A 25,027-nucleotide genomic window follows, 5' to 3' on the forward strand; every position below is an offset into this window, starting at 1 on the left:
TATGTAACCGGGTTTTCCTCCTCCTGACACTGCGTTTTTTTTACAGTTACGGAGTGCGCTCTGCAGTGTTATGCAGATAAAACTGTGTAGGGCATTGCAGGACACACACTGTGATGAATTACCTAAAAAATGCAGGGATAGTATAAACACTGCAGTGTTCCGTGGACAGCAGAGAGTAGTCTACTAAGATGAACTCATCAGTCTGCTGCTTCTCCTTTCACTATCCAGTCATAGCGTGGCGGTGGGACCAGTAAGTGAAAGTGAAACTGTAGCAGAAAGGGCTGTGCTGTGTGAAAGAGCTGTGTAAATCTAGGGACTAGATGGACAGGCATACAAATCCTTTGGCAGATAAAACAACTCATATATGTATTTCATCTATGTAATTAGTTGAATGCCTAAGTTCTTACTGCTGTACGCCATGTTTAAAAACACGCTACATTTATAAAAACGTCAGTGGCTTTGCAGTGAGTTTTTCAACTTCTTTCAACATTTTTGCAATAGCGGTTTTTAGCGCTTATTAGTGTTTCTCCGCGTTAGCGTTTTAGCGTTTTGGGGTTTTTTTTAAGAAAAAATTTTGAAGAAAAAGAAAAAGGGATTCCAAAGGTTGGAATAAAAAAATAAATAAAAAACAAACACCTTATACTTACCTGCTCTGTACAATGGAATTGCAGGGAGGAGCCCTAATCCTCTTCTTTTTGGGTCCCCTGCCAGCGGTCCTGGCTCCGCCCTCCTGCCCCCAATAGCAAGCCTCAATTAGGCTGGCTCCTGAGCCGCGCCCCTGTAAATAGACATTGTCAATACACACACAGAGCGTGGAGCTGCCCCGCCCCTCACTCTCTCCTCATTGGCTCCCTGGCTGTGATTGCTGCTTGCTGTGTGAGCCAATGGGAAGAGATAGACCTGGTAGAGCCGTTGCTCTTATGCACGTTGCTGGATTGAGATGGGGCTCAGGTAAGTATAAGGGGAGACTGGGGGGGGGGGGGGGGCTGCACACAGAAAGTTTTTTAAATTCATGCATAGAATACATAAAGGTAAAAACACCTTCTGCCTTTAGAACCACTTCATTGTAAACTGCTAGTTAATAAATAAAAAAAATATAAAACAATTACCTTTCTGGCATCCATACCACCGATTTTTGGCTCCCTTGAAGAGCCTTGATAGCTAAAGAGTCTACACCATCTGACACACTTCCAGGTGTATCAGATGCCTGGTCCACTGTGATTCCTTCCACACCCCTCATGTGACATAGTAGAGATATAGGGGATGGCGTATGGAACCACAGTATGCAGTGCTGGACCAAGCACCTGCCACCCCTAACAGTGCAAGAAGCCCAGGCTCTACATCTTTACTGCTTTGCTAAGACAGAGTGTTCAAATCTAGTTACAATTAATAATGAAAATCTGCCTGCACAGTACAGACAAAGTTCATTATGGCAAACACAACTGCCCACCCACCTAATAAACAAAGAGAATTACCTAGGAAATTTTCTTGCTGGAGGGTCCAGAATAGAGCGTCTAAAAAAGGTAAGCTGCAATTTTTAAATATTTCTTTTTAGGTTATGCTATGTGAATGGAGAAATGTAACCAGGGCTTTTTTTCAGCTGGAACTTGGTGGAACTCAGTTCCACCACCTCTGGCTCAGGTCCTCGGCTCCCTGTCCTTGTCCCCACCACTATTACTTGAAAACACAAAAGTCTGGCTTCTATGCTTACAAGTGACAGCTTGTTCCCCAACAGCTCCCACATATCAAATCTCCTGAGTGGCTCCCACTGAGTGAAGGATGGAGACAGGGGAGATGCAGGTACCTGGGGTGCAGTGCAAATGCCAACATCACCACTGGATGATCCCCCTGCAAGTGAGAGAGGTGGAGCCAAATACAGCAAGCAGGGAGGTACTAGAGCCGGCTGGGTGCTTAATACTTAATACAGCAACAAATATAAGACACGTGGAAGATGGTGGAGCTTTTAAGGAGATGGGGAAAAGATGGGGGCAGTAGAGGGGGGTTACATGCAGAGAGCAGAGCTAAAGAGGGGTAAATGTGAGATGTGGATGGGGGGTGCAGAGATAAGCAGCTGTGGAAGAAGGCTGAATTCTGCACTCTGTGTGTGGCGCAGCCCTGAACTCTGCACTATTTACGTAGTACACCCTGAACTCTGCAGTCTGTGTGTAACCCCCCCCGAACTCTGCACTCTGTACATAATGCACTCCTGGTATTGAATGACCCTGTTAAGACCCTCCCACTGTTAGTGAAATTTGACCACACCCTCTATTTGATGGCGTTTGGAGGGTGTGTGTAAGGGGGGGGGGGGGGGGGGGGAGGTCGTGAATGAGTTCCTGTACCTTTTTTCAGAGAAGAAAGCCCTGAATGTAACAATTATAAAGCGGGTGTTATCCCAATTTGGCTAAAAATGTGGAAATACACTTTAAGGTAAAAGTGCTGTTGTTTTTGCATGTTTTTGAAAATGCTAACATCTAACTATTAAAAGTGAAGTATGAGGTTTGAAAAAAAAAAAAAAACTACATACTCACTTCATCGATCTGATGCTGCATCTGTCCCCCGCCTCAAACATCACTGATCACTCAGTTCTGGTTCTTCAGTGAGCATAGAGCGGTAACTGTCAGTCATTGGCTCTCTGCTCCCCTCCCCCCCAAACACTCACTGGAGCTCTGGACTATGGAGGGGACTGGAGCAGCTGCTTCAGGCTCTCAGCAGCATACTGAGAGGCTGAGCAAGCTGCAAGTAAGGCATCTGGGTGGATCCCGACATTAAAGTCAAGATCTCTACAGAGTCTGGACCGGCTGAGTGATGTCAGCCGACAGCAGACTTTAGTCCGCTGGCGGCTAAATGTGGGTCACATGACTGCAGAGCTAAGTGCACTCCTGTGACCTACAGGAGAAGTAGGGCCAAAAAAGCTCTGACCCTACTTCTCCTTTAGAAAACGATAATGTGGAAAAACGCTAAAAAGATCATAAACGCTAAAAACGCTATTGCAAAAACGTTAAAAAAACCTTTGAATTACTCAAAGCTGCAAAGCTACTTGCGTTTTTATAACGTCATTTTAACGTCCAGCGTGCATGAAGCCTTAATAGCAGAAAAACATTTTCTAACATGGACCTAAGTAATAACAAGAGACACCTGCTTATCAAAGAAAGTGCGGGGATGGCAGAGATGTAGCATTTACTAATTTCTTTAACCGCTTCAGCCCCGGACCATTTGGCTGGCCAAAGACTAGATCACTTTTTGCAATTCGGCACTGTTTTGCTTTAACTGACAATTGCGCGGTCATGCAACGTGGCTCCCAAACAAAATTGACGTCCATTTTTTTTACACGATTTTTTCTTTCCTTTGGTGGTATTTGATCACCTCTGCGGTTTTTATTTTTTGCGCTATAAACAAAAAAAGAGCGACAATTTTGAAAAAAACACATTATTTTTTACTTTTTGCTATAATAAATATCCCCAAAAAATGTATAAAAAAAAACATTTTTTTCCTCATTTTAGGCCAATATGTATTCTTCTACATATTTTTGGTAAAAAAAAATCGCAATAAGCGTATATTGATTGGTTTGCGTAAAAGTTATAGAGTCTACAAAATAGGGGATAGTTTTATGACATTTTTATGAATAATTTTTTTTTTTTTACTAGTAATGGCGGCGATCAGTGATTTTTATCATGACTGCGAAATTATGGCGGACACATTGGACAATTCTGACACATTTTTGGGACCATTGGCATTAATACAGCGATCAGTGCGATTAAAAATGCACTGATTACTGTAAAAGTGTCACTGGCAGTGAAGGGGTTAAAACTAAGGGGCAGTAAAGGGGGTTAATGTGTGTCCTAGTTTGTGTTCTAACTGAAGGGGGGTGGGGACTGTGCAGGGAAACTCTGTATGAACAGACGATCTGTCAGTTCTCTGCTCAGAGAACCGGAAACTGTGTGTTTACACACACAGCTCCCGATTCTCCGTGTGCCCCGAGCGATCGTGGGAGCCCGGCGGTGATCTAGACCGCCGGGGACTCGCATCGGCTCGGGGAGCTTGCCGACCAGCCACCGCAGTTGTACTGAGGCAACATGGCTCGGCTGCGCGAAACGCCGTTATGTTACGTCTGTATCATAGACGGCCATGTTACCTGTTACCGACGAAACATAACGGCGATTTGCGCAGCTGAGCCATGTTGCCGCAGTACAACTGCGGCGGCTGGTCAGCAAGCGGTTAACCATGATTCTAAAATGTCCTATTCTAAGTACACATGAAGCAAACTTAAGGCTGTTCTACCTAAGATCAGACTCAGGCACTGAGGCCGGGTTCACATATGTGCGGCCAGGGGTTTGTGCCTGGGGTCCGGTGCGTGTCTGTTCACCAGTTTAGGTGCGATTCAGGTCTGAATTTTTGCCTGAATTTGCACCTGAACCAGACCCAAACACGCACTGGACCCTTTTTGAATGCAGATCATCGCCGCCCCGGATCTGTGTAAACTGGCTCCATTGAGAGACGGTCACACTCGCCTGTCATGCAAATAGGATGCGGAAAAATCCGCATCCAATTGGCATAGATGTGAACCCGGCCTTAGGAATCCTCAGTATTCAATAGTGAATGATGGTGGTGCAGAGGTATATACTGTATTTTTTTTACACTATATTCCAGAGAAAAGAGAATGTGATTTAATGATATATCTGTATGAACAGCGATTACAAACACATTTGATACTGTCAGGCAGTGGTAAGCTGTGAAGATGTTAAATTAACATGATGAATGATTAATGAGTAATTAATGGGTATTTTCACTTTCACCTGCAGGTATAGCTCCCCTTCACTCTGTTGAAGATGTTACCATGCAAAACACCTTGCTGGCATGCTGACAGGCTTACTCAATAAAGCAGCAGAAAGAGCAATATTCATGTGTAAAGTGCAGCAATGAACGTCAACCAATCAAATATGCATCAGATTACAGAAATTAAATGCATGTCCTGAGTTAAAGATTTATGATCACTAAACAGTTGAATTCTGATTGGATGCCATGGGTTACAGCACTGTGTTTGTTGGCTGTTAAATAAAACTGCTTGTGTACTCTTTGTTCATGACATTAAAATCTGGAGATTATAAATGTGCACTGCATATGAAGAGGAGAATTTGTGGCATCCATGTCACACAGGAGATAAAGCATGGGCCTACTTTTAAAAAGGAAAGTATGACTAAAGCTTTTTTGCTCATACTTCTCTTCTGAGTCACAGAAATACACTTACTTGTGCTCTCCTGTAACCTAGAATCAGCCGACAGTGGACTAAGGCTCACTGTCAGTTGACGTCACAGAGCCACTCCAGGGTCTGGAAGGATCCTGACCATATTGTTGGGATCCACTCAGCACCCTGACAGCTGGCTAAAGTTGTTGTTGCGAAAAAAAATTTTGCAACTTAATTCAGTGTCATTTCATGAGATAATTTATAAGGGCGTGTTTAGGGGTGGAATTAGGGGAGGGCAAGGTAGGGGTTGGGTGGGGCAACTGGTGCAAGTAACTCTTAAGGCCTGGCTAGTAGCTCAGGACTTAAAATTTTGAGCCCTGCCCTGTACATCTCCTTTAATTTAACCAGAAAACATCCTTTAAGCGGGCCATACACTTGTAGAGTTTTGAACAAATGTCTGGACGAATAGTTGTACAAAAATTCATACAAAAATTCTCTTTACTGCATTTGATGACTGGATGAATGCCATTCTAAAGTACTTAAAAAAATGTCTGCTCATAAAATTCAAGTGAATAGACTTTCCTGAACGAAAATCACAATCACTGTAATGCCCTGTACACACGGTCAGACATTGATCGGACATTCCGACAACAAAATCCATGGATTTTTTCTGACGGATGTTGGCTCAAACTTGTCTTGCATACACACGGTCACACAAAGTTGTCGGAAAATCCGATCGTTCTGAACGCGGTAACGTAAAACACGTACGTCGGGACTATAAACAGGGCAGTAGCAATAGCTTTCGTCTCTTAATTCATTCTGAGCATGTGTGGCACTTTGTGCGTCGGATTTGTGTACACACGATCGGAATTTCTGACAACGGATTTTGTTGTCGGAAAATTTTATAGCCTGCTCTCAAACTTTGTGTGTCGGAAATTCTGATGGAAAATGTGTGATGGAGCCCACACACGGTCGGAATTTCCGACCACAAGGTCCTATCACACATTTTCCATCAGAAAATCGGACAGTGTGCACAGGGCATTAGAAATTCAATTTGGCTCCACTCATCAAAAGAAAAATTTTCCAACCACTTTAGATGCAAGACTCATACTGCCAGTTGTTACTTTATAATAATACACCTCCTCTGAGCTCAATACACATGGTTTTATGATATTGCATAATAAAGTAGCTACATTGTTGAACAAATAAAAAAAAAAAACAAAACACTCGTCTAATCGAAGAATGCCATTGGCTGATATAAGTGCAACCATATATTCAGTTTTAGATATTTGTTTGAGAAGAAAAGAAAAGACAAGGATATAGGATATCTCCAGTCAATATTCTGGAATATTCTAGAATTAGAAAATCTGACCAATGAGGGTGCTCATACACATCCTGATGATTATAAGAGATATGATCAGTGTTAACTCCAGTCAGACAGTGATGCTTAAGCGGTGCAAGCGTCAACTCCTGGGCAATAATGAACATGCACAAATAACGGAAGTACTCATCACCCACAGAGATTTTTGAAAAGGTTAGAAAAGCTTGAAGAATTTATATTTCCTTCACCATGTGTGCGTCAAATGTTGAGTCAGGAAGAAAAGTCATGGCGTGCTGCAATCACAAGGATGACCTTTCTCTCGCTTCCTATCCTTCTGAGCTGTGCATAAATATGTTGTTCATTATTAATTCAGTATCCCTTCACACTGCATATGTTGCGGTTAAGTTTCAGCAAACTTCAGAAGATTAATAACAGCGGTGCCATTATTGTGGCAATAGTGGCCCAGATATTTCATTCCACTTTTAAACCTAGTACACACGATGAGAAAATCAACTGAAAAATACTGCTTTCTAAACAATTGTACAGGGATGGGACAAACACAAAAATTGTTCTCGTATGATACCAGCCCATACGACTTTCATTAAATCAGTAGGAGGTCTACGTCTCGAACGTACACAGTCAAAGGTAAACACTTTAACTTAGACAGGCAGACTAGGGATAGATATCCCCCTATCTCTATGCCACTTCATGTTACATGTAGGACTAATTCAGTAAATCCTCTGTCTATGATTTTCTTACACAGTACATTTTGGCTGTGGAGCTTTCAATCAGGCGTCTCTTGTGAATGTGATGCAGTGATTGGCCCTAGATCCATAACTGCCTAACCTCTACTTTTGTGGACTTGTCAGCCAGCCTGTATTCCCTCCACCACTGTTTTTACCCAGTTATGATTTACAATGAATTTTATCTATGTAAGTATCACTAGTCTTGATATAGAACATTGTGTAAAGTGTAACTGTTGGAATTTTCCTATATACTGTACTATACAATTAAATTTATATTACAGAAAAAGATCAAATCACCCAACTGTAAAACCCCTGATGAAGGAATATTGTATATCAATGCGAATCTCCGAAACATGTCAGGATGTGTGCTGTAAATCTATCCGTCTGACCTCAACTTGATTTAGGCAGTGGATTGTGAGCTTTGGGTTGATAATTTTACCTTGTATATGATTGACTTATTGATGTATTTTAAAGTGAATTTTGTACCTATACTATTTTTTCTATACTTAATAAAGCTAGCACTTATGTGCATCCTCTACATATTGTTACTCTCTATATCAGGGATATGCAATTAGCGGACCTCCAGCTGTTCTGGAACTACAAGTCCCATGAGGCATAGCAAGACTCTGGCAGCCACAAGCATGACACCCAGAGGCAGAGGCATGATGGGACTTGTAGTTTTGCAACAGCTGGAGGTCCGCTAATTGCATATCCCTGCTCTATTTCTTTCTGCCTAAAAAGTCCTAAGGGACGACCTTTTTATGTACTGGTTGCATATCTCCTCCTATTCTAGTTGTACAAGTATGTTGGCAGTACCTTACACATTTCCTATTCTCATATCCCTCTTTTCTCTTCATTTAATCAGTGCAGTTTTCTTCCAAAAATACAATACAATACAATACATTACATCACTTCCGAAGTTGTATTCTGTCATATGAGAATTTTCGTAAGTTAAGTGACCTCTTCATTTTCCATATGAGACTAGCATGGAAAAAATATAGACAATTGTTTGCCTGATATTCTCATCGTGTGTACAAGGCAAGTTTAGACAAAGAGATCCAAGTAACAATTGATCTCACCATCAATTTGCACTTAAGAGATTTTTTTAGAGGAGTTACTTGATATATTATTGGACCTAAAACCTAAAGAATATTTGATTAAGTACATACGCAATGGTGTTTATTTACTAAAGATGGAAAGCGCAAAATCAGGCTCAATTCTGCATAGAAACCAATGAGCTTCTAACCCCAGCTTGTTCAATTAAGCTTTGGTAATAAAACCTGGAAGCTCATTGGTTTCTATGAAGAAGTGAATCTGATTTTGCACTTTCCAGCTTTAGTAAATAAACCCCATTGTGTACTTAAAAGTGGGGTATCCTGTAAGGAGTTTGTGTTATTAAAAATAAAGTTACCCAGACTTGTTTAGTGAGATTTCCTCTATGGATATTAATCACCTTGACATTAACCACTTGCCGACCGCCTAACGCACATATACGGCGGCAGAATGGCTAGGGCAGGCATTTGACTGGGAGCATCGGGAGGCGAGGGGGAGACCATCCGATCGTGGCCCCCCCCTCGCGATCGCTCCCAGCCAATCGGAATACTCCCCTGCCTGTGTGTAGTTTCACACAGGCAGAGGATGTGATGTCATCTCTCCTCGGCTTGGCAGTTTCCGTCCCAGCGCCGAGGAGAGAAGACATGTGAGTGCACAACACACACAGTAGAACATGCCAGGCATACTTTACACCCCCGATCCCCCCCCCGATCCCCCCCCAATCACCCCCCAATCACCACCCCCCCCCCCCCCCCCGTCACAAACTGACAGCAAGCAGTATTTTTTTTTTTTTTTCTGATTACTGCATGGTGTCAGTTTGTGACAGTTCCAGTGTTAGGGCAGTGAGTATTACCCCCCTTTAGGTCTAGGATACCCCCCTAACCCCCCCTAATAAAGTTTTAACCCCTTGATCACCCCCTGTCACCAGTGTCACTAAGCGATCATTTTTCTGATCGTTGTATTAGTGTCGCTGGTGACGCTAGTTAGGGAGGTAAATATTTAGGTTCGCCGTCAGCGTTTTATAGTGACAGGGACCCCCATATACTACCTAATAAATGTTTTAACCCCTTGATTGCCCCCTAGTTAACCCTTTCACCACTGATCACCGTATAACCGTTACGGGTGACGCTGGTTAGTTCGTTTATTTTTTATAGTGTCAGGGCACCCGCCGTTTATTACCTAATAAAGGTTTAGCCCCCTGATCGCCCGGCGGTGATATGCGTCGCCCCAGGCAGCGTCAGATTAGCGCCAGTACCGCTAACACCCACGCACGCAGCATACGCCTCCCTTAGTGGTATAGTATCTGTACGGATCAATATCTGATCCGATCAGATCTATACTAGTGTCCCCAGCAGTTTAGGGTTCCCAAAAACGCAGTGTTAGCGGGATCAGCCCAGATACCCGCTAGCACCTGCGTTTTTCCCCTCTGCTCGGCCCAGCCCACCCAAGTGCAGTATCGATCGATCACTGTCACTTACAAAACACTAAACGCATAACTGCAGCGTTCACAGAGTCAGGCCTGATCCCTGCGATCGCTAACAGTTTTCTTGGTAGCGTTTTGGTGAACTGGCAAGCACCAGCCCCAGGCAGCGTCAGGTTAGCGCCAGTACCGCTAACACCCACGCACGCACCGTACACCTCCCTTAGTGGTATAGTATCTGATCGGATCAATATCTGATCTGATCAGATCTATACTAGCGTCCCCAGCAGTTTAGGGTTCCCACAAACGCAGTGTTAGCGGGATCAGCCCAGATACCTGCTAGCACCTGCGTTTTGCCCCTCCACCCGGCCCAGCCCAGCCCACCCAAGTGCAGTATCGATCGATCACTGACACTTACAAAACACTAAACGCATAACTGCAGTGTTCGCAGAGTCAGGCCTGATCCCTGCGATCGCTAACAGTTTTTTTGGTAGCGTTTTGGTGAACTGGCAAGCACCAGCGGCCTAGTACACCCCGGTTGTAGTCAAACCAGCACTGCAGTAAGACTTGGTGACGTGGCGAGTCCCATAAATGCAGTTCAAGCTGGTGAGGTGGCAAGCACAAGTAGTGTCCCGCTGCCACCAAGAAGACAAACACAGGCCCGTCGTGTCCATAGTGCCCTTCCTGCTGCATTCGCCAATCCTAATTGGGAACCCACCGCTTCTGCAGCGCCCGTACTTCCCCCATTCACATCCCCAACCAAATGCAGTCGGCTGCATGAGAGGCATTTTCTTTATGTCCTCCCGAGTACCCCTACCCAGCGAACCCCCCCAAAAAAGATGTTGTGTCTGCAGCAAGCGCGGATATAGGCGTGACACCCGCTATTATTGTCCCTCCTGTCCTGACAATCCTGGTCTTTGCATTGGTGAATGTTTTGAACGCTACCTTTCACTAGTTGAGTATTAGCGTAGGGTACAGCATTGCACAGACTAGGCACACTTTCACAGGGTCTCCCAAGATGCCATCGCATTTTGAGAGACCCGAACCTGGAACCGGTTACAGTTATAAAAGTTAGTTACAAAAAAAAGTGTAAAAAAAAAAAAAAAAAACACAAACAAAAATATAAAATAAAAAAAAAAATAGTTGTCGTTTTATTGTTCTCTCTCTCTCTATTCTCTCTCTATTCTCTCTCTCTTGTTCTGCTCTTTTTTACTGTATCCTATTCTGCAATGTTTTATTGTTATTATGTTTTATCATGTTTGCTTTTCAGATATGCAATTTTTTATACCTTACCGTTTACTGTGCTTTATTGTTAACCATTTTTTTGTCTTCAGGTACGCCATTCACGACTTTGAGTGGTTATACCAGAATGATGCCTGCAGGTTTAGGTATCATCTTGGTATCATTCTTTTCAGCCAGCGATCGGCTTTCATGTAAAAGCAATCCTAGCAGCTAATTAGCCTCTAGACTGCTTTTACAAGCAGTGGGAGGGAATGCCCCCCCCCCCAACGTCTTCCGTGTTTTTCTCTGGCTCTCCTGTCTCAACAGGGAACCTGAGAATGCAGCCGGTGATTCAGCCAGCTGACCATAGAGCTGATCAGAGACCAGAGTGGCTCCAAACATCTCTATGGCCTAAGAAACCGGAAGCTACGAGCATTTTATGACTTAGATTTCGCCGGATGTAAACAGCGCCATTGGGAAATTGGGAAAGCATTTTATCACACCGATCTTGGTGTGGTCAGATGCTTTGAGGGCAGAGGAGAAATCTAGGGTCTAATAGACCCCAATTTTTGCAAAAAAGAGTACCTGTCACTACCTATTGCTATGATAGGGGATATTTACATTCCCTGAGATAACAATAAAAATGATTTAAAAAAAAAAAAATGAAAGGAACAGTTTAAAAATAAGATAAAAAAATAATAATAATAAAGAAAAAAAAAAGCACCCCTGTCCCCCCTGCTCTCGCGCTAAGGCGAACGCAAGCGTCGGTCTGGCGTCAAATGTAAACAGCAATTGCACCATGCATGTGAGGTATCACCGCGAACGTCAGATCGAGGGCAGTAATTTTAGCAGTAGACCTCCTCTGTAAATCTAAAGTGGTAACCTGTAAAGGCTTTTAAAGGCTTTTAAAAATGTATTTAGTTTGTCGCCACTGCACGTTTGTGCGCAATTTTAAAGCATGTCATGTTTGGTATCCATGTACTCGGCCAAAGATCATCTTTTTTATTTCATCAAACATTTGGGCAATATAGTGTGTTTTAGTGCATTAAAATTTAAAAAAGTGTGTTTTTTCCCCAAAAAATGCGTTTGAAAAATCGCTGCGCAAATACTGTGTGAAAAAAAAAAATGAAACACCCACCATTTTAATCTGTAGGGCATTTGCTTTAAAAAAATATATAATGTTTGGGGGTTCAAAGTAATTTTCTTGCAAAAAAAAATTATTTTTTTATGTAATCAAAAAGTGTCAGAAAGGGCTTTGTCTTCAAGTGGTTAGAAGAGTGGGTGATGTGTGACATAAGCTTCTAGATGTTGTGCATAAAATGCCAGGACAGTTCAAAACCCCCCCAAATGACCCCATTTTGGAAAGTAGACACCCCAAGCTATTTGCTGAGAGGCATGTCGAGTCCATGGAATATTTTATATTGTGACACAAGTTGCGGGAAAGAGATTTTTATTTTTTTTATTTTTTTTTTGCGCAAAGTTGTCACTAAATGATATATTGCTCAAACATGCCATGGGAATATGTGAAATTACACCCCAAAATACATTCTGTTGCTTCTCCTGAGTACGGGGATACCACATGTGTGAGACTTTTTGGGAGCCTAGCCGCGTACGGGACCCCGAAAACCAAGCACCGCCTTCAGGCTTTCTAAGGCCGTAAATTTTTGATTTCACTCTTCACTGCCTATCACAGTTTTGGAGGCCATGGAATGCCCAGGTGGCAAAAAACCCCCCCAAATTACCCCATTTTGGAAAGTAGACACCCCAAGCTATTTGATGAGAGGTATAGTGAGTATTTTGCAGACCTCACTTTTTGTCACAAAGTTTTGAAAATTGAAAAAAGAAAAAAAAAATTTTTTTTTCTCGTCTTTCTTTATTTTCAAAAACAAATGAGAGCTGCAAAATACTCACCATGCCTCTCAGCAAATAGCTTGGGGTGTCTACTTTCCAAAATGGAGTCATTTGGGGGGGGGGTTTGTGCCACCTGGGCATTCCATGGCCTCCGAAACTGTGATAGGTAGTGAGGAGTAAAATCAAAAATGTACACCCTTAGAAATCCTGAAGGCAGTGATTGGTTTTCGGGGCCCCGTACGCGGCTAGGCTCCCAAAAAGTCCCACACATGTGGTATCCCCGTACTCAGGAGAAGCAGCAGAATGTATTTTGGGGTGCAATTCCACATATGCCCATGGCCTGTGTGAGCAATATATCATTTAGTGACAACTTTGTGCAAAAAAAAAAAATTTGTCACTTTCCCGCAACTTGTGTCAAAATATAAAACATTCCATGGACTCAACATGCCTCAAAGCAAATAGCTTGGGGTGTCTACTTTCCAAAATGGGGTCATTTGGGGGGGTTTTATGCCATCTGGGCATTTTATGGCCTTCAAAACTGTGATAGGTAGTGAGGAGTAAAATCAAAAATGTACGCCCTTAGAAATCCTGAAGGCAGTGATTGGTTTTCGGGGCCCCGTACGCGGCTAGGCTCCCAAAAAGTCCCACACATGTGGTATCCCCATACTCAGGAGAAGCAGCTAAATGTATTTTGGGGTGCAATTCCACATATGCCCATGGCCTGTGTGAGCAATATATCATTTAGTGACAACTTTTTGTAATTTTTTTTTTTTTTTTTTTTTGTCATTATTCAATCACTTGGGACAAAAAAAATGAATATTCAATGGGCTCAACATGCCTCTCAGCAAATTCCTTGGGGTGTCTACTTTCCAAAATGGGGTCATTTGTGGGGGTTTTGTACTGCCCTGCCATTTTAGCACCTCAAGAAACGACATAGGCAGTCATAAATTAAAGGCTGTGTAAATTCCAGAAAATGTACCCTAGTTTGTAGGCGCTATAACTTTTGCGCAAACCAATAAATATACACTTATTGACATTTTTTCTACCAAAGACATGTGGCCGAATACATTTTGGCCTAAATGTATGACTAAAATTGAGTTCATTGGATTTTTTTTAGAACAAAAAGTAGAAAATATCATTTTTTTTCAAAATTTTCGTTTTTTTCCGTGTATAGCGCAAAAAATAAAAATGGCAGAGGTGATCAAATACCATCAAAAGAAAGCTCTATTTGTGGGAAGAAAAGGACACAAATTTCGTTTGGGTACAGCATTGCATGACCGCGCAATTAGCAGTTAAAGCGACGCAGTGCCGAATTGTAAAAAGTGCTCTGGTCAGGAAGGGGGTAAAACCTTCCGGGGCTGAAGTGGTTAAACTGAGCAGCTATGACTGCCAAAGACACTCACCCTATTGAGCTGTTCCAAGAGTCTTTGGTTTTGATCTGATAATTCCTGGACTGCTGTGCATTTCTCCCGATCAGCCTCTCTCAAATGCACCTGCTGCTTCTCCAGCTCTTCCTGTAGCTGTTTCACATCACTCTCCAGCTCAGACACTCGCCCTTCCCATTCCCCTTCACGATTATCAAATCGTCTTTTCAATTCGTGCTTCTCTTGCTCCAGATGCTATAAAACAAAATACATCAGAATTGAGTACATGGTTATATTACATTAATAATACTAATACTAATTTACTATCTATTTCTGCATATAAGGGCAAAATGACTCAACAAACCAATAACTGGTACTTATGTCCATATAGATTTCTGTGGAGTTTTTTTTTTTTAGGCATGCATGTTTACATAATTTCATTTTTTTTCTGCAAGTTTACATGAGTGCATTTTTTTCTGCAGTTTACATAGCATTATTTTTTCATAACAAAATAAATGGAGCATAAAGTTGTGATAAATTAAGATAGCTATCCATAGCAACAGATCAAACTGTCTGAACAGCACTGGGACAATACAAAAAAATAAATAAAAATGACATTTCTTACTATGGACAAAAAGACTACATTTTGCTCAGCTTTTCCATACATCAACACCAATGCCTTATATTTAACAGAGAATATGAGTGCATTGTAGATCATGGAATAGCTATAGCTTGCAACTTTGTTACATACCTCCTTTAATTCATCTGCAAATCAACTACTTTAGATAATGTGAACTGTATAGTTGATTTAGATGGCAGCACAGAGAATGGCCCTGTAATTATTTAGACAGATAATCCTTAAAGGGATAGTTCTCTAAAGGTCAAAGGTCTACCAACTGAACTAACACAGCAAGTCCAGGAGGTGACATATACCTCCTTGGACCTAGAGTATATGTAAACGATCTTCCCAGTAAATGGCTGTGCGAGGGGGCGGGGTCTGGACAATTCTGATCATTGGAGGAGAACAGGCTGAGTTCCCAGCACAGCTAGAGAACTGACCACCGTGTGTTCTACTTAGTGTGGTCAGTTCTTAATAGGGTGAGCGGAGGGACTAGCAGGAACACCAGGGATTTCACACAAAAGGTAGCAATGCAAAGAGAACAGGATAGTTGTTCATACCAGTACATGGTACAGCAGGCACAGATCAGGAATATGAAATGTTGGGTTTACATATTCTTTAACACATTGTAAACCATTACTTTTTTAAAAAGTGGCTAAATTCCTGGAGTCCTTTGTCAACTGATTTCACTAGTCCTTCCTAACCAATCAGATTCTTCTTTCAGTCACCAAACTATAATTTCTCAGTGAAAGTTTGCATCTGATTGGAAACTGTAGCAGCCTTTTTTCAAACAGGGTGCTTTCATGTGTTCCTTGGCAAAATGCCTAGAAATTGCCCAAATGTATACAAGCCAGTGGATGGATGAAGCCTGCCTATTAGTTACACAAAGCCACAAGTTTTCATTGTGCACCATTACAACCTTCCAGCCACCAGTGTCCTACTAACCAATGACCTCATTAGTTGATAAGTAGGATGTTGGGCACTTAGAGTATCCTTGTTTGCCCGTCCCCTTCCCCTCTCCATCAGCTCTGGGATCACATTAGCTGAATAAGGGAGAGAAACTAAGGAAGAAGAGAAACATTGGAATACTAATCAGTACCAGCATACAAAGGTATGTTTGCTTTGGAAGAATAATCTCCTCTAGCGTTGGGCATCCTACATGTGGGGTTGTTGCTACGTTATGTAAAACGATTAGTTTTGTTTTTAAAATTTAGAATGGGGTGGCTTGAGATTGTGCGGAATTTTAAAGGGTGCTTTGACTGAAAAAAGTTTGAGAGACACTGGTCTGAAGGGCAAAACAGCCACTTTGATAAGTGAAGCCTAGTGCCCAATGGGGGTAGCCTACCCTACAGCTGAGAAAACCCTATCTTTGCTAGTGGTCTTCCCACAATCCTTTACAGGGCTGTCTTTGTGACACAGGTTGTTTCCCTCACTCAAAGCACTCTGTCCCAGAGCTTTGTTTATATGACAATGTATTCACTTCTGAAGGAAACATACCAAATGCATGGATGTATCCTTGTGCCACGTGGTACTATTCAAACAGAATGGACGCAGTTTAACTGTACATGATGCTTTGCAATCATGGCTCTTCAATCATTTTCATTACCTATATTTTTATTATCTATATAAAAGTATAACTAAAAGAAACACTGTTTTTTAAGTTCTGGATAGAGGTGGATTAGAACCCCATGTCAGTTTTTATTGCTGTCTGTGCCCCCATTAGGGAGATTCACCCTCTCTATTTGTCCTGTTTACCATTATCATTGAAAGTAAAAGAAAATCCCAAAATTTGGGTTGACAGAACAGAAATAGAAGGGAAATCTTGCAATGGAGACATTAGTTCTGGTGACACCCAGGGATTCCCTCACCTTGGATGGATTTCTTCTCACTTCCTGTTTAGGGTATGGGACAGAAAGTAAGGGAAAATCCCCCCAATGGGACACAGATGGCAAACAAACTGACAGGGGTTAGTTATACCCTCCCTTACTCTATCCAAAAAAAAAAAAAAGTTTGCCTTTAGTTACACAAGTATTTATAAAGGACCCATACTAAAGGAGCAACAAGTAACAACTTACATTTTCACCTCTACACAAATCTCAGTGTATAGACTCTAACACAGCTTTAGCTTGAAATCAAGTAAAAAGATTATTTTGCTTTAAAATATCAGTGAACTTTTTCCTTAGACCCCTTTTACACTGGGGCCGCGGCCACATTAGCACTAAAGCGACCGGAGCTTTAGCGCTGTTTAAGCAGCGCTTTTCAGACGCGATCAGTTATGACACCAGCTATTTGATGGTTTAACAGTTTGGTTGAGAGCACAAGAAAATGGGACAGTTAGCAATCTTAACATGCCAGGAATGTAACTGTTTTTTGAAACCGTTAAATTGATGGGTTTAGTTCCGCTTTAACAGTTTCAGAGAACAGTTACATTCCCGGTATGCCAGGAATACTAACTGTCACATCTGCTTGTGCAACTGTCAAACCATCAAATGGCTGGTGTCATAACTGATCACATGTGCAGCATCATGACAGATGCAGGTCAAACAGAGACTAAGATGGCAGCTTTCTTGGCTGAAAAGGATAGGAACGTTTAGTTCTGCTTTAAAGCTAAGCTCCAGCTAACACTTTTTAAGCCATTACAGGAACAGTTTTTATCCTCGTGGGATAAAGGTTTTATCCAAAGTGGAACTTTGGTCGGAAAATTAAGTCCTGCTAGATCACTTCAGGCTGGCCCCTTTTGCAGGTATAGCAACATTAAAAATAAGTGCCTATACTGTTTAACCACTTGCCAACCAGCCGCCATCATTATACTGCGGCAGGTCGGCACGATCCCGCGAACCGTCGTAGCTATATGTCTGTCCCTGTAAGCCGATGCTCATGACCGCCGGTCGCAATGACCACCAGCCACAAGAGATCGCGGGCACGAGAAGCAGAACAGGGACGTGTGTGTGTCTAAACACACACATCCCAGTTCTGTGAGGAGAGGAGAGACTGGAACGAGCTAGGAACCACGATCTCTTATCTCCTATAGTCAGTCCCATTCCCCACAGTTAGAACACACACTAGGGAACACAGTTGATCCCCTTGATCGCCCCCTAGTATTAACCCCTTCCCTGCCAGTGACATTTATACAGTAATCAGTGCATTTTTATAGCACTGATCGCTGTATAAATTGTCAATCGACCCAAAAATGTTTCAAAAGTGTCCGATGTGTCCTCCATAATGTCGCAGTCTCGATGAAAATGGCAGATCGCCACCATTACTAGTAAAAAAATAAATAATAATAAAAATGCCATAAAGCTATCCCCTATTTGTAGACGCTATAACTTTTGCGCAAACCAATCAATGTACGCTTTGTGTGATTTTTATTACCAAAAATATGTAGAAAAATATGTAGAAAAATACGTATCAGCCTAAACTGAAGAAGAAAATTGCTTTTTTTTAAAAAAAATTGGGGCTATTTATTACAGCAAAAAGTACAGTTGTGTTTTTTTCAAAATTGTCACTCTTTTTTTTATAGTGAAAGAAATAAAAACCACAGAGATGATCAAATACCACCAAAAGAAAGCTCTATTTGTGGGGAAAAAAAGGACATAAATTTTGTTTGGGTACAGCGTCGCACGACCGCGCAATTGTAAGTTAAAGCGATGCAGTGCCGTATCGCAAAAAATGGCCTGGTCATTGAACAGCTAATTCTTCCGGGGCTGAAGTGGTTAAAATACAGTAATACACTGCCTCACCCTGCTCTGCACATGCTCAGTTGCCCTCCATTTTTAGGCACTGCTGAGTTTGTAGAGACCAATCTGCTGACAGCCTTCAAGTGGACGTAATCCCTCCTATCGTTTTCAGCCAAGGAAGTTGCCATCTTGGCCTCTGTTTAATCTTCAACTGCCATGATTCTGCACATGTGATCAGTTATGGTTCCAGCCATTGGATGGTTTGACAGTTTGGTTTAGAGTACAAACAATGTGACAGTTACATTCCCAACATGTGCCAGGATTGTAACTGTTTTTTGAAACTGTTAAAATTGATGGGTTTACTTCTGAGCAGAATTACAGTAACTATCCTTTAAAATCAAGGAAGCTGCTTCTATTTCATCTGCAACTGCCATGGTGCTGCACATGTGATCAGTTATGACACCAGCCATTCGATGGTATAACAGTTTGGTTGAGGGGGAAAATGTGACAGTTAGCAATCCCGGCAATGTAGCAGTTTTTTGAAACCCGAAAATCGATTGGTTAATTCTGCTTTATGATATACTTGCTGTTCAGGGACACTGGGCTTCAGCAAAATGGTCACCTCCAGCAAGAAGAAACAGAAACAATGCTGGAGGCAATTTAGAGCACACACTAATGTTAGTATCATAATTATTAATGTGTATGTTCCTTGCTAAAGAACATTATTTTTTTTATCAAGTTGTTATGGGTAAAGTTCCACTTTAAATGAATAGAAGCTGACTATTGTCAGTGGTAACCGGTTTTTCTGCACGTTCTAACTGCCACTTCCACCAGAAGTTGAAATATACTAGACTTACTGGCCGGATCATATAAACAGAAAAAAAGCCTAAAAAACAAAAAGGAATACAACTAGCAAATATCTAAGAATTGTTAGGCTGTAAAATATTACATTTGATTTTGTTGTTTTGAGGATTAGATATGCTTTAAGGTACCCACAGGCACTAGTCAACTGTCTGGTAAACCTAGCCTATGGTCGTCTTTAGGCTCGGAATGGCCGCCTCTCTGTGAGTTACCTTTAGAAAGAAGACTGTTAAATTTAAAACATGATTTCTTGGCAGCTGAACTACTGTCCTCCTGCCAAGTAATGTCTATGGCCAGCCTAGCAGCACCTATAGAAGAATATAGCAGGTCTCTGCTGAGAACACACACTAGCTGGGGGAATACACGATCAGACGCAAATACTGTGTTATTGTCAGGATGACATGTCTATGGTGATATTTTCCAGTAATATGAAGGAAGGCATACTGGACAGATGTGATCAGGGCTGTAATATATGAATAGATCCTATCTAGCAGTGTGTTGTGTAGACAGATGTGATCAGGGCTGTGTGACATATGACCAGATTCTAACTAGCAGTGTGTTGTATGGACAGATGTGATCAGGGCTGTGACATATGACCAGATTCTATCTAGCAGTCTGTTGTATGGACAGATGTTATCAGGGCTGTGATATATGATTAGATCCCATCTAGTAGTGTGTTGTATGGACAGATGTGATCAGGGCTGTGATATATGATTAGATCCTATCTAGTAGTGTGTTGTAAGAACAGATGAGATCAGGGCTGTGATCAGGGCTGTGACATATGATTAGATCCTATCTAGCAGTGTGTTATATGGGCAGATGTGAAATATGGTTAGATCCTATCTAGCAGTGTGTTATGTGGACAGATGTGACATATGATTAGATCCTATTTAGCAGTACAGACAGATCTGATAAGGGCTGCGATCTATTATGATTAGCAGTGTGCACTGTGGACAGATGAGAGAGGGATGGGGGTTATCAGCCTTGTAGAGGTTAGTAGCCATGAAGAGGTTAGTAGCCATGTAGGGGTTATCAGCCTTGTAGGGGGTTATCAGCCATGTGGGGGGGGGGGGGGGGGGTAGTAGCCATGTAGGGATTATCAGTCATGTAGGGGTTATCAGCCATGTAGGGGTTAGTAGCCATGTAGGGGGGTTAGTAGCCATGTAGGGGTTAGTAGCCATGTAGGGGGTTATCAGCTATGTAGGGGTTAGTAGCCATTTAGGGGGGTTAGTAGCCATGTAGGGGTTATCAGCCTTGTAGGGGTTAGTAGCCATGTAGGGGAGTTATCAGCCATGTAGGGGGGTTAGTAGCCATGTAAGGGGGTTATCAGCCATTTAGGGGGTTTATCAGCCATGTGGGGGGGGGGGGTTATCAGCTATGTAGGAGGGTTATCAGTCATGTAGGGGGGTTATCAGCGATGTAGGAGGGTTATCAGTCATGTAGGGGGGTTATCAGTCATCTAGGGGGGTTATCAGTCATGTAGAGGGGTTAGTAGCCATGTAGGGGGGTTAGTAGCCATGTAGTGGGGGTTATCAGTCATGTAGAAGGGTTAGTAGCCATGTAGGGGGGTTAGTAGCCATGTAGGGGGGTTATCAGTCATGTAGGGGGTTAGTAGCCATGTAGGGGTTAGCAGCCATGTAGGGGTTAGTAGCCATGTAGGAGTTAGTAGCCATATAGGGGGGTTATCAGCCATGTAGGGGGGTTATCAGCCATGTAGGGGTTAGTAGCCATGTAGGAGTTAGTAGCCATGTAAGGGGTTATCAGTCATGTACGGGGTTATCAGCCATGTAGGGGTTAGTAGCCATGTAGGGGGTTATCAGCCATGTAGGGGTTAGTAGCCTTGTACGGGTTAGTAGCCATGTAGGGGGGTTATCGGTCATGTAGGGGGGTTATCTGTCATGTGGGGGGTTATCAGCCATGTAGGGGTTAGTAGCCATGTAAGGGTTAGTAGCCATGTAGGGGGGTTATCAGTCATGTAGGGGGTTATCAGCCATATAAGTATTAGTAGCCATGTAGGGGGGTTATCAGTCATGTAGGGGTTATCAGCCATGTAGGGGGGTTAGTAGCCATGTAGGGGTTGGTAGCCATGTAGGGGGTTATCAGTCATGTAAGGGGGTCAGAAGCCATTTAGGGTTCAGTAGCCATGTAGGGGGGTGTTAGTAGCCATGTAGGGGGGTTAGTAGCCATGTAGGGGTTAGTAGCCATGTAGGGGGTTATCAGCCATGTAGGGGGGTTATCAGCTATGTAGGGGTTAGTAGCCATTTAGGGGGGTTAGTAGCCATGTAGGAGTTAGCAGCCATGTAGGGGTTATCAGGCTTGTAAGGTTTAGTAGCCATGTAGGGGGGATAGTAGCCATGTAGGGGGTGTATCAGCCATGTAGGGGGGTTAGTAGCCATGTAGGGGGGTTATCAGCCATGTAGGGGGGTTATCAGCCATTTAGGGAGTTTATCAGCCATGTAGGGGGATTATCAGCTATGTAGGAGTTTATCAGCCATGTAGGGGGTTATCAGCCATGTAGGGGTTAGTAGCCTTGTACGGGTTAGTAGCCATGTAGGGGGGTTATCGGTCATGTAGGGGGGTTATCTGTCATGTGGGGGGTTATCAGCCATGTAGGGGTTAGTAGCCATGTAGGGGGGTTATCAGTCATGTAGGGGGTTATCAGCCATATAAGTGTTAGTAGCCATGTAGGGGAGTTATCAGTCATGTAGGGGTTATCAGCCATGTAGGGGGGTTAGTAGCCATGTAGGGGTTGGTAGCCATGTAGGGGGTTATCAGTCATGTAAGGGGGTCAGAAGCCATGCAGGGGTCAGTAGCCATGTAGGGGGGTGTTAGTAGCCATGTAGGGGGGTTAGTAACCATGTAGGGGGTTATCAGCCATGTAGGGGGGTTATCAGCTATGTAGGGGTTAGTAGCCATTTAGGGGGGTTAGTCGCCATGTAGGAGTTAGCAGCCATGTAGGGGTTATCAGGCTTGTAAGGTTTAGTAGCCATGTAGGGGGGATAGTAGCCATGTAGGGGGTGTATCAGCCATGTAGGGGGGTTAGTAGCCATGTAGGGGGGTTATCAGCCATGTAGGGGGGTTATCAGCCATTTAGGGAGTTTATCAGCCATGTAGGGGGGTTATCAGCTATGTAGGAGGGTTATCAGTCATGTAGGGGGGTTAGAAGCCATGTAGGGGGGTTAGTAGCCATATAGGGGGGGTTATCGGTTATGTAGGGGGGTTAGTAGCCACGTAGGGGGGTTAGTAGCCATGTAGAGGGGTTATCAGCCATGTAGGGGGGTTATCAGTCATGTAGGGGGGGTTATCAGCCATTTAGGGGGTTTATCAGCCATGTAGGAGGGTTATCAGTCATGTAGGGGGGTTATCATTCATGTAGGGGGTTATCAGTCATGTAGGGAGGTTATCAGCCATGTAGGGAGGTTATCAGCCATGTAGGGAGGTTATCAGTCATGTAGGGGTGTTATCAGTCATGTAGGGGGGTTATCAGTCATGTTGGGGGGTTACCAGTCATGTTGGGGGTTATCAGCCATGTAGGGGGTTTATTAGCCATGTATGGGGGGGTTATCAGCCATGTAGGGGGTTTATTAGCCATGTATGGGGGTTATCAGTCATGTAGGGGGGTTATCAGCCATGTAGGGGTGTTATCAGTCATGTAGGGGGGTTATCAGTCATGTTGGGGGGTTATCAGCCATGTAGGGGGGTTATCAGCCATGTAGGGGTTAGTAGCCATGTAGGAGTTAGTAGCCATGTAGGGGGTTATCAGTCATGTACGGGGTTATCAGCCATGTAGGGGTTAGTAGCCATGTAGGGGGTTATCAGCCATGTAGGGGTTAGTAGCCTTGTATGGGTTAGTAGCCATGTAGGGGGGTTATCAGCCATGTAGCGGGGTTATCTGTCATGTGGGGGGTTATCAGCCATGTAGGGGTTAGTAACCATGTAAGGGTTAGTAGCCATGTAGGGAGGTTATCAGTCATGTAGGGGGTTAACAGCCATATAGGGGTAAGTAGCCATGTAGGGGGGTTATCAGTCATGTAGGGGTTATCAGCCATGTAGGGGGGTTAGTAGCCATGTAGGGGTTGGTAGCCATGTAGGGGGTTATCAGTCATGTAAGGGGGTCAGTAGCCATGTAGGGGTCAGTAGCCATGTAGGGGGGTTAGTAGCCATGTAGGGGGGTTAGTAGCCATGTAGGGGTCAGTAGCCATGTAGGGGTTAGTAGCCATGTAGGGGGGTTAGTAGCCATGTAGGGGTTAGTAGCCATGTAGGGGTCAGTAGTCATGTAGGGGTTAGTAGCCATGTAGGGGGGTTAGTAGCCATGTAGGGGTCAGTAGCCATGTAGGGGTTAGTAGCCATGTAGGGGTCAGTAACCATGTAGGGATTCAGTAGCCATGTAGGGGTCAGTAGCCATGTAGGGGGGTTAGTAGCCATGTAGGGGTCAGTAGCCATGTAGGGGGGTTAGTAGCCATGTAGGGGTCAGTAGCCATGTAGGGGTCAGTAGCCATGTAGGGGGGTTAGTAGCCATGTAGAGGTCAGTAGCCATGTAGGGATCAGTAGCCATGTAGGGGGGTTAGTAGCCATGTAGGGGTCAGTAGCCCTGTAGGGGTTAGTAGCCATGTAGGGATCAGTAGCCACGTAGGGGGGTTAGTAGCCATGTAGGGGTCAGTAGCCATGTAGGGATTCAGTAGCCATGTAGGGGTCAGTAGCCATGTAGGGATTCAGTAGCCATGTAGGGTTGGGTGTCTGACCTCCAGGCGATCAGTGAGCTCCTTCTGCATGTCCTCGTATCTCCGGCTCATGTCCTGGTTCCTCTCCAGCAGAGCCTTCCCCAGCCTGGCCGCCAGCACCAGGTCCCTGTCCTTCTGCCGGATGTCGGAGAGTAGAGGCGGCTCCTCCTCCCCGGACTCCTGCTCCTCCGGCTCCCCTTCTCCCTCTGCGGCCATTAGTACCAGCTCCTCGTCCAGCTCCAGCAGCCCCCGCCCCAGCTCTGCTTGGTCCTGTCGCTCCGGGGAGGGTGCCGAGCGCCTGCTGATAGGGAGCTCCATAGGGCGCTGTCCGGGGCGGCTGGTGCTGAAGCTGGGATCCTCCTCGCTGATAAGATGGAAGAAGTCAGCCGATACGGCCCCTCGCTCCTCCCGTCCCTTCCAGGCAACTTCTCGGCTCGGTGTGGAGGTGCAGCGAGGGTTAAAGGCACCCGGCTCGTTCCTCATCCAATGGGGCTCCCCTCCCCGGCTCACATTCGAGGAATAGTGAACGGTTCTCTTCCCTGACAGTGTGCCGGTCCTTCCTGATCCCCCTCCTCTAATTCGGTGCCCCCGGCCCCCTCCCCCCGTACCCGGCCCCGCTCGTTTCCCCCCCGCGGAATCTAATGCGGACGTGTTGGGCCCCGCAGGCCTCGGGCTGCGCTGCGCTCTCCTCGCCCCTTAGCGCCGCGCTCCCCCGCACCCATCTCTGCAAGGTTCTGGCGGTGCGTGCGCAGCCCGTGACATCACCAACACCTGTTAGCTGGGAGCCGCTCATTGGGCACAGATGGTTGCGCGATCAGCTGTGTGTGCACACCTCTAGTGGCCGTTCAGAAGGGGATGATGATGATGCCAGACTGCCGACTTCAGGAGTTGGGCTTGATGTGCAAGTTTGTTTCTGTGGTCCAGATCTTACCCATGTAATAGTATACCCCAGCTCTATGTGATCCGGCTCCCAACCATGTAGCTCTATGTG

At 44.1% G+C, this 25,027-nt stretch overlaps 1 protein-coding gene across 2 annotated transcripts in view; it reads right to left on the minus strand.

Moving 5' to 3' along the window:
- Positions 1-24,630, minus strand: part of BICDL1 (BICD family like cargo adaptor 1) — a 160,001-nt gene extending 135,371 nt beyond the window's left edge. For both annotated transcript variants that reach the window (XR_012244326.1, XM_073629320.1), the window contains exons 1-2: positions 24,058-24,630; positions 14,198-14,413 (exon numbers count right to left, since the gene is read on the minus strand). Coding sequence is in view for 1 of the 2 variants with exons in the window: in XM_073629320.1 (XP_073485421.1) it covers positions 14,198-14,413; positions 24,058-24,519 (678 nt within the window). In the remaining variant the exon portion in view is untranslated. The remainder of the gene's footprint in view (positions 1-14,197; positions 14,414-24,057) is intronic.
- Between the last annotated feature and the right edge of the window lie 397 nt (positions 24,631-25,027).

Source organism: Aquarana catesbeiana, linkage group LG01 (genome assembly GCF_042186555.1).
Source record: "Aquarana catesbeiana isolate 2022-GZ linkage group LG01, ASM4218655v1, whole genome shotgun sequence".
Taxonomy (NCBI): Eukaryota; Metazoa; Chordata; class Amphibia; order Anura; family Ranidae; genus Aquarana; species Aquarana catesbeiana.